The sequence below is a fragment of the Cheilinus undulatus genome, linkage group 6, assembly GCF_018320785.1.
Source record: "Cheilinus undulatus linkage group 6, ASM1832078v1, whole genome shotgun sequence".
Lineage (NCBI taxonomy): Eukaryota > Metazoa > Chordata > Actinopteri > Labriformes > Labridae > Cheilinus > Cheilinus undulatus.
Genome location: NC_054870.1, coordinates 46,110,403 through 46,128,018, shown reverse-complemented (window position 1 = coordinate 46,128,018; position 17,616 = coordinate 46,110,403). Strand labels below are relative to the sequence as shown.

Genomic DNA, 17,616 nt, shown 5'->3' with positions numbered 1-17,616 from the left:
AACATGGTGGTGGAAGTTTTATGCTGTGAGGATGCTTCAGTGCATCTGGAACTGAGACTCTCATACAAGTGGAAGGAACCATAGATAAAAAAGGAAATAAGAAGACTTTGAAAGAAAACTTCAAGCAGTCAGCAGCAAAACTGGGTCATGGTTGTCTCTTTGTCTTCCAACATGATAACAACCCAAAACATACATGGCTCCTGGTGAACTCTAGAAGACCAAAGTGAGCATTATTGAGTGGCCTGCAGAAAGCCCTGACTTGAATCCCATTGGAAATCTGTGAGGTGAACTGAAGACCAAGGTCCATGCCAGAGGACCATCAAATCTGGAGGAGCTTGAGAGATTTGCAGAAAAATGAACTAGGATTCCCCAGGAGGCGAGTCTGAGACTTGGTGAAAACGTCAACAAATGACTGCAGGCTGTTATCTAGCAAAAAGGAGACACAACTAACTATTAGCATCAGGTGGCTAATAGTTTTGACCCTGTTGGTTTGTGTGCATTAATTTTGTTTCTATGTGCAAAGTGAAATAATGTAAGCATCCAAAATAAAACTAGGAAATTTGAAAAAAGCTGTGTTAAAAATTCCATACGCTTAGGAATCACTTGGGAAAAACTGAAAGTTTTACAGGGGGGCTGATAATTTTGTCCCCATTTGTACTAATCAGGATGTCCAAATCAATGCAGATAATTTTTTTTGCTATAATTGAGAAGCTAGGTACTAGCTTAGCTGTTTGCAAAATTAATCTAAATTGCACTCAGGGCCTCTCGTCATACATGTAACCATTTATTCCAAAATAGAGATGCAGTTTTGCTTGGTGGTGAAGGCTCTGCTCTAAAGACGCTCCCTTGGTTTGCCTTGTAGAATTCTTTGACTTTCCAGGGTGTAGAGTGCTAGAAACCCCCACATAGATAGATACATGTATGAAAATGCATGTCAAATACAATTTTTACTTAGCAGAAATCCACTCCTTTGCAGCATAAAAGTCAATAATAAGGGGCAAAAAGGTTTTAGGCTAGAGAGGAAGAGGCTGGGATGGTGGTGAAGCTTTGCCGGCAGCAGTGTGGTGTGATCAATGTTGATGAAGCAGGGATAAGTGAGAAGGACGCCATATTTAAATGGACCACAAGGCACTGTGATTGGCTGTGAGAGGTGGGAGACAATAATTCTATCATCTGATTGCAGCTGGATTATGACTTGCATGTCCTGCATGACCTAAGCTTCGTTAAACCCAAAAGCATCTTTTTTCATCCCTGAATTGGTGCAGACTAGAGTAACATAAAAAGCTTGTTGCTCCAGATAAAATGCACAAATGCTGAATGAAACAGCTTGTTTCTATTTGATAATTATTCTTATTTAATAAGATGCATTCAGAGTTTTGTGATGAGTTTACTGTAAATGTGCAATGTATTGCAATCAGAGTGAAACTGTTAATCTTAAAAGAAAAGATTACAAGTATTTCTACCTGCATGCCTCAAGTTCTTCCCTAAAGTTTCAGACTGTCAATGAAATCATATGAAAGAAAGATGTTTGAGCTTTCAGCTGCAAAAAGAATGAAAGCTTTGACTACTGTGTGTTACTTTTTGGATTGATTTAAGACACTAGTGTTGAAATTAAAAAAAAGAAGAAGAAGAAGAAGAAAAAAAAAACGCCACTGGCTTGTGCTCCTATTTCAATGGACTGAAGTACACTCACTGACATAATATCAGCAACTTTTCATACTAACATGTATTTTTCCTCTAAAAGGTAAAAGAAGTATCTTATTAAATAAAAACTGCATTGATTGCAGTGTATGTATGGTGAAGTTCCTCAAAGACTCACAGCATTATTTCAAACCTAGCATGACTTTATCTTTCCCAGCGTTGTGAATCAGTGTGGGAGGAGGAGGCTGCTTGTTATTTTGACTGAAGCACCCTCGGTTTGAATCAAGCAACAAGTGGCCCCAGTGCTTTACACTGTGATTGCCTGGGTGGAGGATTTAAAAACTCCACACAACAGAGTGGTGGTGATGGTGGCAGAGTGTTGTTGAACTGCACAGAAACACAGAACAAAACGCATCGACTCTGCCTCTACAGTCAGAAAATGGCTTCTACTTCTCCTTTTCTATTGATGGACCTCACACAAGCCTGCAGTCAGCTCACACTTACAACACTTCTCCATACTATACCTCTATTTGTCTCACTTTCTCTATCTCTATATATATGTACAGCACTCTTCGAAAAGTGCATTCAGTTACTCTGCTGAAACACACCAGAGGATTCCTGCCGTGTTGCACCAACATAAATCCAAAGACAAGGTTTTCACTCAGAAACTAGAGGCATCGTAAAAATCAAGCAAAAAATATGACATCAAGAGCTAAATTTAGGCAATTACATCTCCCCACAAATGACAGCGAACATTATCAGCACAGTTAAAATAAAAACCAGAAATAAACCACTTCATTCAAAAGGCAATGAAATAGCTTAAAGCAAACTGGAAGAATGCTCTTAGTGCTTTTTGTATGCTTGTAGTACTTACTGCATGATTTCTTGTTTTAAATCATTAACATGTTCAAGCTAAAACTTGGTCTAGGCTGCACAAAACCATTAGTCAGTGAAACACTGTTAATGAATGATGCAAGTCAGTTTTGTATGAAGACAAGAAAATACAGAAAGTGGTGCAGTCTTTTTGGCTGATTTAAAGATGACTTTGTCTAATTGGAGCCTCGGGGACACGGTTTGATTGGGGGCTAAAACTGCAGTATTGCTGCACTTTCAGAGTTTAAATGAACTGGACTATCCTTATAAGCTCTAGCATGAAAGTAACCTAAGTTTAAGACTGAAACCATACGGAATCAGGTGTTGGAGTGGGTCTCTACACCACAAATACTGATTTTGATAGACCAATTATGAAAAATCTTACTGATTGCTAACCTGACACACCAGATGGATTTGTTTCACACATCCATCTGGAAAACCTTCAATGCTAAGCATTTAGGAAAGGGCAGAGGCTTTGAAAAAAAAAACTTGGAGTGTGATTGGATGAACGTGTCTGTCACAACTTTATGGGCCAATCAGAACAACAAAACATGTGACGTACCATGGCGACTATAGACATGTCAAGACCAAGCGGCAACCTCTGGTCCTGAAAAATGAAGCCAATGCGGAAGTGCAAAAAAATTGCTATACCGTGAGTGTCCACTTGAGGCTGGCTGCAGGAACACCGGAAGTCCTGTCTGGACACCTGTTAAACAGCTGGTTTTGACACTAGAAATAAACTGGTTTACAGCCTGGTTCAAAACACCAAACGTGTCTCATTAGCTAGTGTCTTATTGTGCTCCCACTGTGCAGAGGGTGAATTTTTTTGTACCACAGTCGTGTGGATTATATTTAGGATGAAAGCTGATTGGCGCATATCATTTGAGACGGCAGGCAGAGGCTCCATTTCTGTCAACCAGAATGCTAGGTAGCAAGCTGACAGGAAGTCATGCTTAGTGGGCAGGCCGTTAGGTTGATCCAAAGTTCAGTTGAGATTTCAATATGGAAGCCTCCACGGAATGGCTTCAAGAGCCGTTTGAGTCTGCCTATTGTAAGCAGATGGCTGATGTCACACAGGGTTTGTCTGATTCTTTCTCCAGTCTATGGTCAGGACATGACTTCTGTTGGTTTTGAAAAGTAAACAACTCACTGCCGTTCTTTGTTCTTCTTTTGACGAAGAAATGTCGTCAAGTTCTGATAAAACTGGCACTTTAGCAGCATCCACGCTAAGCTCTTCTGCCACAATTGCACCAGCCTCTTGTTGCTGCTTGTGACTCTGCTGCACCCAAAAGTACTGCCCCTCATTGCTGATTGGTCCTGTCCCTTTCTAACTGGGCCCAAACGGTTCAGACGGGAGCTGTGCAAGATGGATTCGCCAGTGAGGAACAAGGAAATGGACGTATCCATCTGCTTTGCAAGGTTAACTGATTGGTCCACTTAACAGTTAAGTTCATTCAATATGAAGTGCATGAAGATGATGCAAAGTACATAAGAATGAAGTGCATGCTGCTTTTGCGGGTTTCTATCATCTTAATTACTTAGTTTATTTCATATTCTACCTTTCCGCAGGTTTAATTCTAATCCCTGCACCCCTACGGAAAGGTCATGCTCTGTGCACTAAGTATATTCTGTTGCTGTACAGTACAGCTAGTGCATTTGTAATAAACACTGAATTCATGCCCTCCAGCTTTTGATATCTCATAGGAACGTGTACGCTTCAGAAATTTATTTTTCTTTTTCAAACCTTTTAGTGTTTCTTTTTTTTAAACGTATTATTTTTGCATATGTTTACATTCAGAATAATAATCGAAAATTTATGGAGAGCTGATTAAAAGTATGTCATGGGCATTGTAAGCTATAGTTTATTTAAAAAAAGGAAAGGGTTAGTTTTAAATGAGAAGGAAAAGGAAAGCAGCCTTGAAAAGCCATCTGTGCTGATACATGACATGCAGTGTTATAACAAAAGGTGATAATTTTTAATATCCAGACACATCAGGAGGTTTAGTTATTCAGAAATCAAACAAAAAAGTTGTTTTTCCAAAGAATCTAGCCTTGTCTGAGGGATTTTTGTCTCTTAAAGGTAAAAATGGGCTGAAACACCTTCATACCTTGACCTCAACCTACTTAGTGCATGACTCATTACTGGGTGAACATTTTGCAGACGTCCTATCTTACTCCAGATTCAATCCTAATTCTGTCTTCCCTTGCAAATCCGACAGCGTGCCGCTCCCCTCTCTCACTCTTTTGCATAAACCCCGATGAACAATGACTGAGGACAAAGGAAAAGCACAGACAGGCAAAGGTGACTCACTGACTCCCTGCTCCCAGAGGACACCTCCACACCAAAGAGATGATTTCTATTAGACGATGAGCAAGTCTGAATCCACAAACAGTGGAGCCAATTATACGCACTTCTTACGAGAGATGGAGGAAAAACAAGTGAGGCAGTGTCAGGCGGCATGGCAATTAAACCCACACAGGGGCTATGTTTTCTCCTCCAGCTAGCCTACAACTCAAACATGGGCTTCTACACAACGACTGATCAAACAAAGGACATTTTTCTCAAATATTATTACAACAGGAGAGACACAGTGGAAACAGAACAAAGGGACGGAAGTAATAAATTGTCCAGGAACTCTAATAAACAAAGCCAAGATGGAAAAAAACAAATACAGCTTCCTAACTTGTCTGAACCAACAAACAATTTGTCAACGTGGTAGACACGCCTCAGAAGAGCAAATTTGGTTTCAAGTTATCCAACAAAAAAAAAGACAAAGGAGAAATGGTGCAGCTTTTTCAAAACATTGCAGTCATGTTTGAAATAAACCTTTTTTTGAGTTTCAAGGTTTAAATAATGTTCTATGTGGGAATTTACTCATCCACTTCAATACACTACAATCGATAACTTAAAATTTTTATTTTTGCTTCAATGTCAAGATAAAAAAATCATTACTTTAGATTTCTATGAACATTTTTTATACTGGAGGCGTTTGAATAACCATGTCAAGTAGCCCCTGGTTCATTTGAACTGGCACACAGCAAATTAAAATAAATTAAAACTGTCCCACATGTGAACATTAAACCTGTGCTTGACTGCTGTATGATAGTTCTTAGCTGCTGTGTTAAGCCTGTAAACAAACATTTTGATACTCTCTACATCTTGACACCAGAATAATCATAATATCTCAATTCTTGACACCTTGCTGAATGTCTGTTATTAATGGAAAGCTGATTTGGAGGCAGTTTTTTCTTTACACATATTCAACCACTAAGTATATCTTAACCCACTGTATACTGGATTGGTTTACCCAACTTTAAAACACTAGAAGTGAGCTGTTTTCTAAGTGGCCATGTCATCCTCATACTTGTCTGTATGCAGCTCTAAGTTAAGAAAAAAAGTCTGGACACCCTTGATACATAAAAACTGCAGAATTAAATGCAAATAACAATTCTTAATGATTTTAAATAGGGATGCATGCAGTCAGACGGCTAAACTGCAAAAATTCAGATATCAAATTAAAGATTAAAAAACTTTTTTTTTAATAAACACAGGCCTGAAATTCAGGTTTAAATGTTACATTGTCATTAAGCAGACACTTTTGTCCAAAACAACGTACATCTGAAAGTAAGTGAAGATCTAGACAAGAGGAAACAACATCAGTAAGTGCCACTTAGTGCTGCAAGTCCAATCAGGTGCAGGTGCTAGAAGCAATGCACATAAACATCAGCAATGAAACAACCAATACTTATCATGAGACTGTCCATCATCACCATCCATTAAATTGTCCTCACCAACAAATAATCAACATACCAAATAAATGCCAAATTACCAAGCGCTGGCTCGCTAACAAAGATCGGGGCACAACACCCCCTGGAAGTATAGTGGGACAGTGTTGGGAGACTCGTTCTACCCCTGGGGACAACAGAGGAGAAGAGTTGAGCTAGTGACTAAAGGGCCTGATGTAATGGAAGTACAAGGCGCCTTTTGCTGGCTGAGTATTGTGAATGCTCTTTTAAAACTGTAACCAAGCCAACCGTAACTACAGTAGTAGCCACTGTAGCTTCAGTTAATAGCTGCTGCATTCCTGCTAGAGCTTCCTCCTGGCACGTTGCTAGATGTAAACATGAGAAGCTTGGTAGTATTCTGAACTAGAAAAGTGTAATAAAGTTGTATGTAGGCTGTTGAGGGTTCTACTCACGTATAACCACTCAACCAAACTGATAAGCAACCATAATACACATGACATTTATCTGCAAAGACTAACAAAGTCTGGCTGAGCTAACTGCTATCTTTAGCCACACTCTAATCAGCACGAAGACACAATGACCCTGTGATAAATTTGACTGTTTTCTATGCATTTTCTCAGCTTCAGACTAGTTCAATTGAATTCAATTCAAATGTGCATTTAACTGAACAGGGAAATAGATGCCTAGGAACATCCTTAATTTAAAGTAATTTCATCTGTAATATCTTTAATGATGTTTATGTTCTGGTATATTTGCACTGGCACAGGGAGTTGTACATCTCTGCTGACCATTGTGCAGACATGTGACAACAGGACCCCACTAGCAGCAGTGGATGGTGGACATACCAGTGTTGATATTAGGCTACTATGCATTTTACCAGATAACTACATTGGAGGTGTATTAAGGAGCCACAAAATAACACAAAAATCTCAGCATTTACTCGAAGTCTTTTCTTTATCCCTAATTAACCTTATACAAATACTCACTCTCCTTTTAGTGCTGTATTTGGTCTCCTCCATCTCCTTGGCTCTGCAGCAAAACTCTTTGCAGTGTTGCTGAGGTAATTACAGAGGCTCTAAATGACATGCATCGGTGCATTTTACTTTAGTATTATCATTTTTTGTTGCTTTTTTTTTGGGGGGGGGGGGGGGTGCCTTTTGACTGCCACAAGAGAGCCACAAGCTAGACAGGAATTTGACCCTAGGCTGCATGCTTCAAGGATGACAGTTTCCCTACATAGGGCATGTTGACCCAACCAAAAAGCTACCAGCACCCTTCAACACATTGCATTCAATTTAATTTTCCTATGACAGCGAATAAAATATCGGTTGATTTTTCTAGATCTTTATAGAACTGTCTCAGGATATCAATGATAGTTCAGTCAGAACCACTTTGTCAAGAAGCACATGATTTGTGGCTATAAATATTTATTTTTTAGCTGTTATTGATTTGAACTTAACTTGCTGTTATTTATATTTGGCAGTGTGGCTGTTCTGAGATCCCCCTGCCCTTCAGTGAGCGCACTTGGAAAGCATTAAGCAGGAACAGCTCTTCATATGCTGATAAGGAAAGCCTAAGGCAGGGAGAGAAGCAGCAAAAAACCCAGAGCAGGGCAGGCGTCAGTGCCAACAGAATTACAATGAGTCAGAAACAGAATAAAGGAGGAGCTGGGGTGGAGGAGGGTTGCAAAAGCAGCTTGCAGAGAGAGTGGCAGAACGTAAGAGCAGTTGAATAAAGTAGCATGTGAGCGATTAGCTAGAGCAAATCAGCTGGCTTTCAGCTGATCAACTTCTTTGTGTGAATAAAAGAAATGAATAAATAAAGATATTAACAACTGAAATGTACTCACTGTAATAGGAGTAATGGACTAAAATAAAACAAACCTTCTTCTGTAGCAAATGCAAAATTCAAACTTTTGTATAAATAAATGATCAGCAGACAGGAGGTTTTGCAGAGCTTTCACTAAAATGCAGCCAGCTGATATTTGAGAATGAGAAAGTATTCAAACAAAATGTTATAAAATAATGAGCTGAAATGCTCCAAAGAGCATCATTATCACTGTGACCAACCTCTTTCTCATTATATAGTCACTTAAGCATTAGTTAAAATGAAAATGTTTATCGATGCGGCTATAATGCTGAAAATATAGAACTAAAATGTCAGTTTAGAAGTGAATGAGTCACTTTTGATTTGATTTGACACCCTGTGAAGTGAGTGAAGGTGATTTGTTGAGTCACTGCGAGTGACGCTGAAATGACATCCACAGTATGTCAGTGGATTTTCTGAAAACCACCTAATCTCTCTGCAGATTTCTGAGACAGATATCTTATTAGCGGCATGCCGAGTGAGTGTTCCATGTTAAGTGGTGGTCCTCATAATCAAGACAGGAGATGACTGGAGCCCTGATTAAATCTGACAAGGCTTCAAATCAGCTCAGCTTCGAAAACGGCCCCAAGCCTACTGCATTCAGAGTCTTGGCTAACACTGTGTTCCAGATGTAGGGGCCAGCAAGGAAACAGATGAACTTAAACTGCCTGGATGATGTTTTCTTGTCATTCTGTGACATTTAACTGAATGCATCATAGAAACCCATTCAGTTTCTTGTACATTTTGTCTCTTTTAATCCATAGAATCAAACATTGCAGGTTTACAAAAGAGACCTCAGACATTTCCTTGTCTTTGTTCATTCATTCATAATTCATGATTCAATTTTAACTGAATGTATGAAATTAATAAAAGGAAGCATTGTGATTTATGAGTGGGGTATGATCCAGAATAAGCCCCCCACTGCTGCAAGTCCATCTGCTCCCAGAATAGCTCATACGTGCAAGCACTGAGCAAGTAGCCATGCTTTAAATGCATTTTTAACAATGCAAAACCCTTACAAACGTTTATCTTTTCAAGCACTTGTAAAGATTTCTGTCTCTGTTGTATATGTACTATAAAATCTACGACTGCTGCATTGCAAGAGTGTCCAGATACAAAAGGCCTGCCTCGTTAATGAGCCGAAAAGCTACAGAGAGAACGGATTAATGAGGAGAAACAGTGAGACATAATGAGGTGAGGAATAAACAGCGTGTTCCTTGCTAAAGGTAAAGGTATACTGAGAAAATTGTTACACAATAAAATGGACAATGTGTCATTCTGTAGAGCTGCCAAATGACTGAGAAGGGCATCTGCGTGGGCAGCTTGTAAATCCCAACTACTCTTTGCCAAACAATCTTTTACATTAGCCACTTGTTTACTGGCCAGTTATGAAGCCAGAGACAGGATGTGATACATTTTTATTGGAAGCAATCCTTCTTTAACTCTAGCAGTTGTCCTTCTGAATCCTGCTGACTGCATTCAAACTTCCTCTCTCATCGACATCGAACAAAAAAACGGTTTCATATCTTTTCTGAGATGCTTTGAGTCATTTCAGTAATGCACACCGCACAGAAAATCAAAGAGCTGCGTCTCTCCAGCGACCCTACTTTTAAGCCATACAGTCACCATTACAGGATCGTTTCAGGGGCAGCACCATGATAATTACATTAGTCTCTGATTGAGCGCTGCATCATGTCTGCCAGCATGCATCTTGTCTGCCTTTCTGCTCGTACACGTCTGAATATCTTTAACTGCAGACTAGTCTGACTTGTTAATGAATACAGGGCTTTGTGACGGAACCATAACAATGAACCTAGCATCACTATTTCAGATCAAAGTCATCTGAGTGTCCCTTATCTGTTCACTTCTTTCAATTTTCCTTATGTCCTTGCATTTTAATTGCAATCACAGTTCATCCCAGCTTCCAAATTAAGGTTATCTCAGGTTTTCCTGAGGACAATGTAACACCTGAGCAAAGAACAATGTTCCTGCACCTAGGCAAAGAAAATCTTCATCTTATAGAGGCATTAAAACACTAAATCTTCCATTTGGATGAAATATGACAGCCTTTAAGGACAAGACCTCAAAAGAAGAAGAGAGCTGTGCTATAAAGGGGCTATAATCTAACTTTTATGATCTTCATTGTTCTTTCAATGACAGAGTCAACATGTGCTGCATATAAAAGCAGTGTTATTCTGGTAATTAGGAAGTTTGTGGTCTAATATTGTCAAAATTAACTGTGCTTCAACATTTTTGATATCCACTGATTTAAAGTTATACAGTACTTGTTATTTTAATGAAAAGTATCCAAACAATCTGACAGAACAGAGACTGTTTCACATATCCAGGGCATTGGAAATATTTACCATACATCTGGGCAAAACCCAATGGAAAAATCTTGGAGGGTGACTGGATGAATGTCTGTCATTTAAAGTCATTAAGGCGTGCACTACCCCAGGGGTGTAAACTAGAGTAGGATCTATCATTGTTCACTATCAGTAGAGCCAGTTGGTAAATCAAACTCTGGCCAAACTCCTTGAGAAGAGCAAAAACATCTTATTTGTTCTTTTCATTCAATAAAGAAATGTCCAATTCTGATAAAACTGCCACTGTAGCTGCATACAACCTGCCACCATTGTTTACAAACTTGCAGTACAACTACACCACATCTGCAGCTACCGCCTCTTTCTCCTTAAATGAAGTTGATTGGTCTGACCAGACCAGGCTTGAACATTTCAGACTGAAGCTCTGTAAGATGGATCCATCTGATGACACACATGGAATCTGGCAAATACACTGGTTTTGTAAGTTTAGTATCCAAACTCATATAGCTACTGAAAGCAAAAGACGGAGCAACTGTGGTACATTCAAATCCACCGGTTGACAAATACAAACAGCTCACAAGTCGTTTTGATGCATCATACTGCATAAACCACACAAATACACAGTATATGCTAATCAAAAGTAGGGTGTTGGCAAACCAAAAGCTTCAAATGCACTTGTGCAACTTTCAGTTATTAAAAACAGTATATTTCTCAAACTAGGGAGCAAAGGACTTGTCTTTTTGTCACCATAGTATCAAAACAGCAATTTATGTCCTTGAATTGAATCACTTACTTTAGGAAATGAAAATAATTGCTGTCATTTTTTAAATCAAGCACTGCATCATCAAGCACGCATTTAAGAGCAGGCTCAAAATACTCCTCGTTGTCAAAGATCATAGTTAGGGCTGGCTCAGGTCTGGACCAGCCCTTAGCTATGCTTCTCTAGGCTTAGACTGTCTGCTGGGGGTCATGGCACACTGAGCTTCTCTCTCTCCTCTCTCTCTTTATCTCTGTATGCTTTCATATCATATTACTGCATACCACCTGCTGTGAATTTACATGTTCTAGTAACTAGTAACTTATCAGCCTTACACCTATCATCATCATCATCATCATCATGAATAAAATTAATTCAAATGTTAAAGTGAATTTAAGAAGTGCTAAAATCACTTTTATAATATTTATGCGCATTTCTCTTCACGACCATTATTTTTTTATGCTAGTTTTATAATGATAAGTTTACATGGCTGTTCCTATCATGGATGCCTAAGGCTGCTGTGGATGCGCCCATCTACAACTGCTTCATCTACCAACATCATCCTAACTTGTATTACCATTACTAGAACAATTAATTTGGATCAAAGAGCAGCTCTACTTTAACAGCTATAATTATCAATAATAGTTATCTTGATTTCATTATAATCCTAGCAGCTAATGCTTACATTGCATTGTTCTGTTTTCTATAAATCAAAGCTGTTACTACTAATTCTTCCCATATCGCAAAATAGCAAAATATGTACTATCGAACAGTCAACATTATGCTTCTATCTGTACCAACAATGCACATCTTTCTGGCAACTTTAAGGCTATTTGAGAGTTTTTCAGCCATTGTCTTTACATAATAAAAGTGTTGGTGACTCATCCTGAACCCTCTGACTTTCATCTACTTTTTGCCAAGATATGCTTGATTTATGTACCTCCTCCATAATGCACTGGACCAACAAAGTAACAGGCAACCCTATTGGCTACTTAAAATATCACTTAATGCAACATGAAGTCTTTCATTAACACCCTGTCTAAAAGGAGTCACTTAACTATCCTGAATCAACAAGCTGTTGAGCACTATCATGGGAACTGTGTATCACATCTCTTACTTTGAGTGGCTTTTTTTGTACGATTGGAAATGGTGATTATTTTGGAGCTCCTGCTGCTTGATACTCTTTTATACCATGAAAAAGAACCTCATAATAAACTGTTGCATCAATGTGTCAAAGCACATTAACATGAACTGCACTAAAAAGCCCAAAGATTTTAAAGGAGCACTTGCAAACACAAAAATAAAAAAGCGCTGAACCCTGTTCAGATGAGACGAGGCCACAGTAAATTGCCACTTTGAATTGCAGCAGCATCTCGAGCTAACATCTTTGATGGATAAAACATCCAATGGACCTCTATTTTTTTCTAAGCAACCAAATAAATCCTTAAATGACACTTACCACATTGTGGGTCTGCGTTTGTCCGACCAGGATCAATATGTTGGAGCAGATTATGGATAAGCAGAAGTTGAGCAGGATGATAGATCGTTCAGAGCGAATATATCTGAAGGAAGAAAGAACGATAAAAGCATAGTAAGTGTATTTCAACTTAGGGGGAATGGTTTTGTATTGTGGTTGCATCTTTTGTTCTGTAAGTGTTGCATTTACCTCCATAGCACAGCATAGATCACTGCCAACGTGATCAAGGCGAGGCAGGACAGACCACAGCCAACTATCAATGTCACAGATGGGACCCCTGAGTACTCCATGGTCTGTGGAGGAGACGGAGCAAGACGGAGCAGTCAGTGGGAGGCTGGACGTGGTTCACACAGGACAGTAAATCTTTATGGTTGCCCAGAGATGGAACCAATCAAAACAACCACCGCCGATCCTCAACAGTCCGCCGTGGGTTTTCTTAATGTACTGTGAGGCTTGGAGTGCATGCGTGGGCTTGAAGGTTGTTTATATACTGTACATGACCAAAACTTTCCACCTATCTGTGCTGGAAATGGTGTTATAAAAGAATCAAGGCTGAATGTAAGTGCTTTGAAAGGCTGCTTTTGTTTGATTCTGATGACAGTTGTTGTTTTAGCAATGGGAAATATTGCGAGCTCAACAATCAGGCCTGCACAATTTGGAGCTACCTTTAGACATACTTGCTTCATGTATGTGCTTTCATTGGGTCTGGGCAATATATTGATTTTAAGATATATTGTTCTATTTTCAAAAAAGAAATGCTTATGTTCAGTAAAACAATCGTTTGCATTAAGAATACGAAAATGATATCCTCACTGGCCACATGATAATATATCATAATGTTTAGCCTGAATGGGGTATTATCATTTTATTATTCTTATCTTATTTAACCGTTCTGTTGTCTTAACACCTCTTGCACTCGGAAAAACATTGTACTGGACAGCTTTTTGAAACTAGTAGTGTTGGTACAGTGCTTTTGGTTGAGGGCATGAACAAATCTGAAAAAAATATCATAAAAGAAACCAAGGCAAGGCAAGACAAGGTTAGTACTTCCTGAAGAAAGCTGGGTACAGAAACATGTCGTTCCTTATCATGTTCTACTCAAACAACATGCCAGAATAAATCAGGGCTTTTCAAATTTTAATGAAAAAACAAGTGATTTGGTTTCTTTGATGTTATTCCTTATAATCCCCCTGTCCATAGGGTCGAAAAAGTACATCTTCACTGAAATATTATGGGTTTAGAAGCTGCTTTATTGTATTTTAAAACCCAAATCTACTTATCTTTGTGAATATCTACCTCTTAATAGTGCAGAATGCCTGTTTAATCACTTGAAAACACCAGTTTCTTATTAAAGCACACCTTTCAAAAGCATTTTATCCGCTAAGCTAGTTTTTTTTTTTCATTATTGCCTTTGTTATTAAGGATGACAGTTTTGCACTGACAATGCTCATTTTTCAGTACAAAGCTCATGAAGTCCAGTGTTCAGTGCTCAGACCCCTAAGAGCAGAAATACCCTCAGCTTCTGACTTTTCTTTTTAAATCAGCAGGCTCTCGCAGTTCAACTTCTGGAACAGCACCCTGCTCGTCAGTGTCACTTCTCCCTCAATGGCCAATCAAAACCAAGAACAAGTGGGACTTGTGATAATAGCAGAAGAGAAAGTGATCCAAGTCATCTTTTCAAGGGTAAAGCTTCCAGGTCTGGAGCTTCTGCTTATGTCAGGAAAAGATTCTTTTCAGAGATGCACCAGTTGGAAAATCAGGAGGCAATACTCTGCTATTTAAAATGACAATTGAGTTGATGGCTGATACCAGTGCAGATGTATTTTTTCCTTACTTGTTTTGGTTTCTGACCACGAAAACAGATCAGAATTTGCACTACGGGTCACATCTTTTGCCAGGTAATAAATCTCTTTGCTAAATCAGCTGTTAGACATGCTAAATGCCAGCTTTAACTTGATAACAAAAAACAGCTATTGACATCAGATCATGCCCACATTATTTGGCCAGTGTTTATTAAAAGGGTTGATACTGGATGACACCGATGTTAAACCAACACATTTCTGCATCCCTAATTTTGACATTTTCTAGAGGATATTTATCTTTAAAAGAGGAAATATGAATCACAAGGAGCTATTTAAAAAAGATGCTATGGATACTGCTGAAGTCAACTTTTAAATGCTGCTGTTAAACTGAGGTTGGGGCTACTGCCAGTGCAAGAACGGCATGCAACAGCAGCAGCTGTGGACACAGGCATTTACTTCAGTTAATACATTACTATGGACATGGCTTTATTTGCATAATATTCTTCATACTCCACAAAAGAAGCAGAAATAAGGATGCATTTAAATGCTTTTAAGTACATTTTAGAACATGAGGATATTGTGTATCTGTATCGACTGTACAATGAGGAAGTCAGGCCTAATCTTCTCCAGTTATTTAACCATCGCTCCCACCCACTAGGGTGGAAAATCAACAACATCAGATAAGAATAAAATAAAATAATAGATGCAAAATAGAATCAGGAGCACACTGAGAACAGGGAAGGTGTTTGTTGGCCTTATTTGATTAAGGAGCATTTATATCCAATACCTTTCCCCCAAATGTATGGTTTGTTTTCATGTCATGGTTCATGTACATGTTGATGTGCAGCTGAATGTGAATAAAAGTTTCTGCATGACATTAGGCATTCAGCCCATGAGCTTGTTTTTGTTATGTCTTTACAGTATAATGAATCAGCGAGCAGCTAAAATGTATCATGATATGATTTCTGGCCCATATTGCCCAGCCCTAATCACAGGCCTGCACTTTGCAGCTACCATTAGACATACATTAATGTGCACTGACATACTTGGACAGACCTAACATTTATGTGAATTTATAGGTTAGAAACACTGTAAATAGGTAGGAAAACATGCATGTGTATGGCTGATGTGCTGAAGGCTTCAGGCCTCATAAATAGGGAGATTTCTTCATGCTTTTTCTACTCCTACTGTGTGCTGTTGCTGGGGCAGTGGTGTAAGCAGACTATGCTCTCAATGCTAATCAAACATATCTTGGACATGCTTTTCAGAAACACACTGGCTCTGAACATTTCTAAAAATCTGCATGCAGCATTTCTCGCTTGTCTTCTGCTGTTTTATGGAAAATCGGACTACTTTCCCCCCCTTCCTTTCTCTCCAAATGTGCATTTGACTGATGAGGAGCAGACACACACAAGCATCAGCATGCACACACCCTCCCCGGCGTGCACGCGCGCACAGAGTTATCTAAATCTATGAGCAAACTAGGAATCTCCCTTTACCGCTGAATTAACAGGATTAGCACACCAAAGATTCAATTTACATCCGCTCCGGCACACACATGCTTACACATAATGCACGCACATGCACACGGTTAGCCTTTACATTGGCCTATAAAACCCACACTGAATAACAAATCAATAGCCTACTTACTATTTCTCTTGGTTGCTGAGCCAAAATGGCGAAGGTAGATACGCGATCACATAAGCATTTTGTATGGGATGCATCTGTGAGCACCGTTTTACATCCTTTTGCGGACCAGGCTCCCCAAGAATCGTTCCTGCAAGAAGAAGAAGAGGAAGAAGAAGGAGGCAGAGGCAATTAGAGGTTTGATTCCAGCGGAGGCACGACTTCAGGACTTATCGACATCGCTTCGGCTTTCCATTTAATTATTTATTTGAATCGAGAGAGCCGTATAGAGCCGTTGTTACGTAAAAAAAAAGGCGAAGAGAGACATCGACACGGCTCCAGTGTGGCTACAAGCAGCATTTCAGCTGGAGCAGATAGAGAGGCAGAGACGCGGAGGAGGGGGAGGACGCACGGAGCTGTCCAAGCAGACCAGTGCTGATTGATTCGCTATACGCAGATAAAAAGCAACAACTCCTCTCAAAACACCACTGTTCTTTCATAATGCTGACAGAAAAGAGTGGTTATATTTACCTGCATGTCTTCCTGTGAGATTTTCTATTCCTCTTTTCCGACTATTTTCCACACAAAGCCCCTCTTTTCTTGTCTTTCCCCCTTTATCGCTTGATTCTTCCCCCTTCAGCTGTTTTAATTAGCAGCTTTTGAATGCTTCCTTAGGGGGATTTTCACCCTGGAAACGGTGGACAGCATCAGATTGATACTCTGTTCCTCTGTGCTGGCGTGGGGTGGGGGGGGCTGATACAAGGCGAAAATAAACGCACGCTGTCGTAGGATTTGTTTGTTCGCTTGCGAGTGTAATAATCTGACCTGAATAAATGGTCTTTTTGGATGATTCCTGAAAATCATTCTATACGAAAGTTCCCGCTCCTCGGCGTGAAGTGCTTTGCTAAATAAACCCACTGCAGAACTAATTCCACCCCGCGGAAGCAGCGCGAATGGTTGCAGCCAGTCCCCGCCACTTCACACCACGAGCAGGTGAAATGAAAAGAGCGCTTCTCTTCCATTTATCATTCGCCCCCACTCATTTTCAATCTACACCAAGAAAAATTCTCCCTCATTAATTAAGTTTCCCCCGTGTAAACTGAAGCGGCACAAACAAACACAGAGCCTCTTCCCGCGTCAGCTTTTGCCGCATCACATAAGCTGACATTAACATTCCTGTCACAGACGCTCAAGCAAACACCTGTTGTCCTGCAAGACACCTTGCAGTTTTCTGCCACCAAGCTGCAAACAACTCATTTCATACAGAACAAGATGCAAAGCACCGAGCTTGAAAGCATACTAGCTGTTGATTTGTGTGCCAAGTGGTGTCTGCTGTGTGAAGCAATCCTGCTTTGTCATAAGATCAATATGGCAGCAATATTTATTATTCCTGGAAGGGGCTGAGGGAGGACATTGCAAATTTCCAACCAGTAGATCAGTCCTAATGCAACAATAAAATCCCTCAAACAAAAGCCAGCAGCTCCTGTCCTACAGTAAAGCACA

General features: G+C 39.6%; 1 protein-coding gene across 5 annotated transcripts in view; it reads right to left on the bottom strand.

Moving 5' to 3' along the window:
- The window catches only part of adgrb3 (adhesion G protein-coupled receptor B3), a 253,558-nt gene that overhangs the window by 33,579 nt on the left and 202,363 nt on the right, over nucleotides 1–17,616 (bottom strand). For all 5 annotated transcript variants that reach the window (XM_041789905.1, XM_041789907.1, XM_041789906.1 and 2 more), the window contains 3 exons: nucleotides 16,138–16,264; nucleotides 12,875–12,978; nucleotides 12,668–12,770 (listed from right to left, as the gene is read on the bottom strand). In XM_041789905.1, coding sequence (XP_041645839.1) covers nucleotides 12,668–12,770; nucleotides 12,875–12,978; nucleotides 16,138–16,264 — 334 coding nt within the window. The remainder of the gene's footprint in view (nucleotides 1–12,667; nucleotides 12,771–12,874; nucleotides 12,979–16,137; nucleotides 16,265–17,616) is intronic.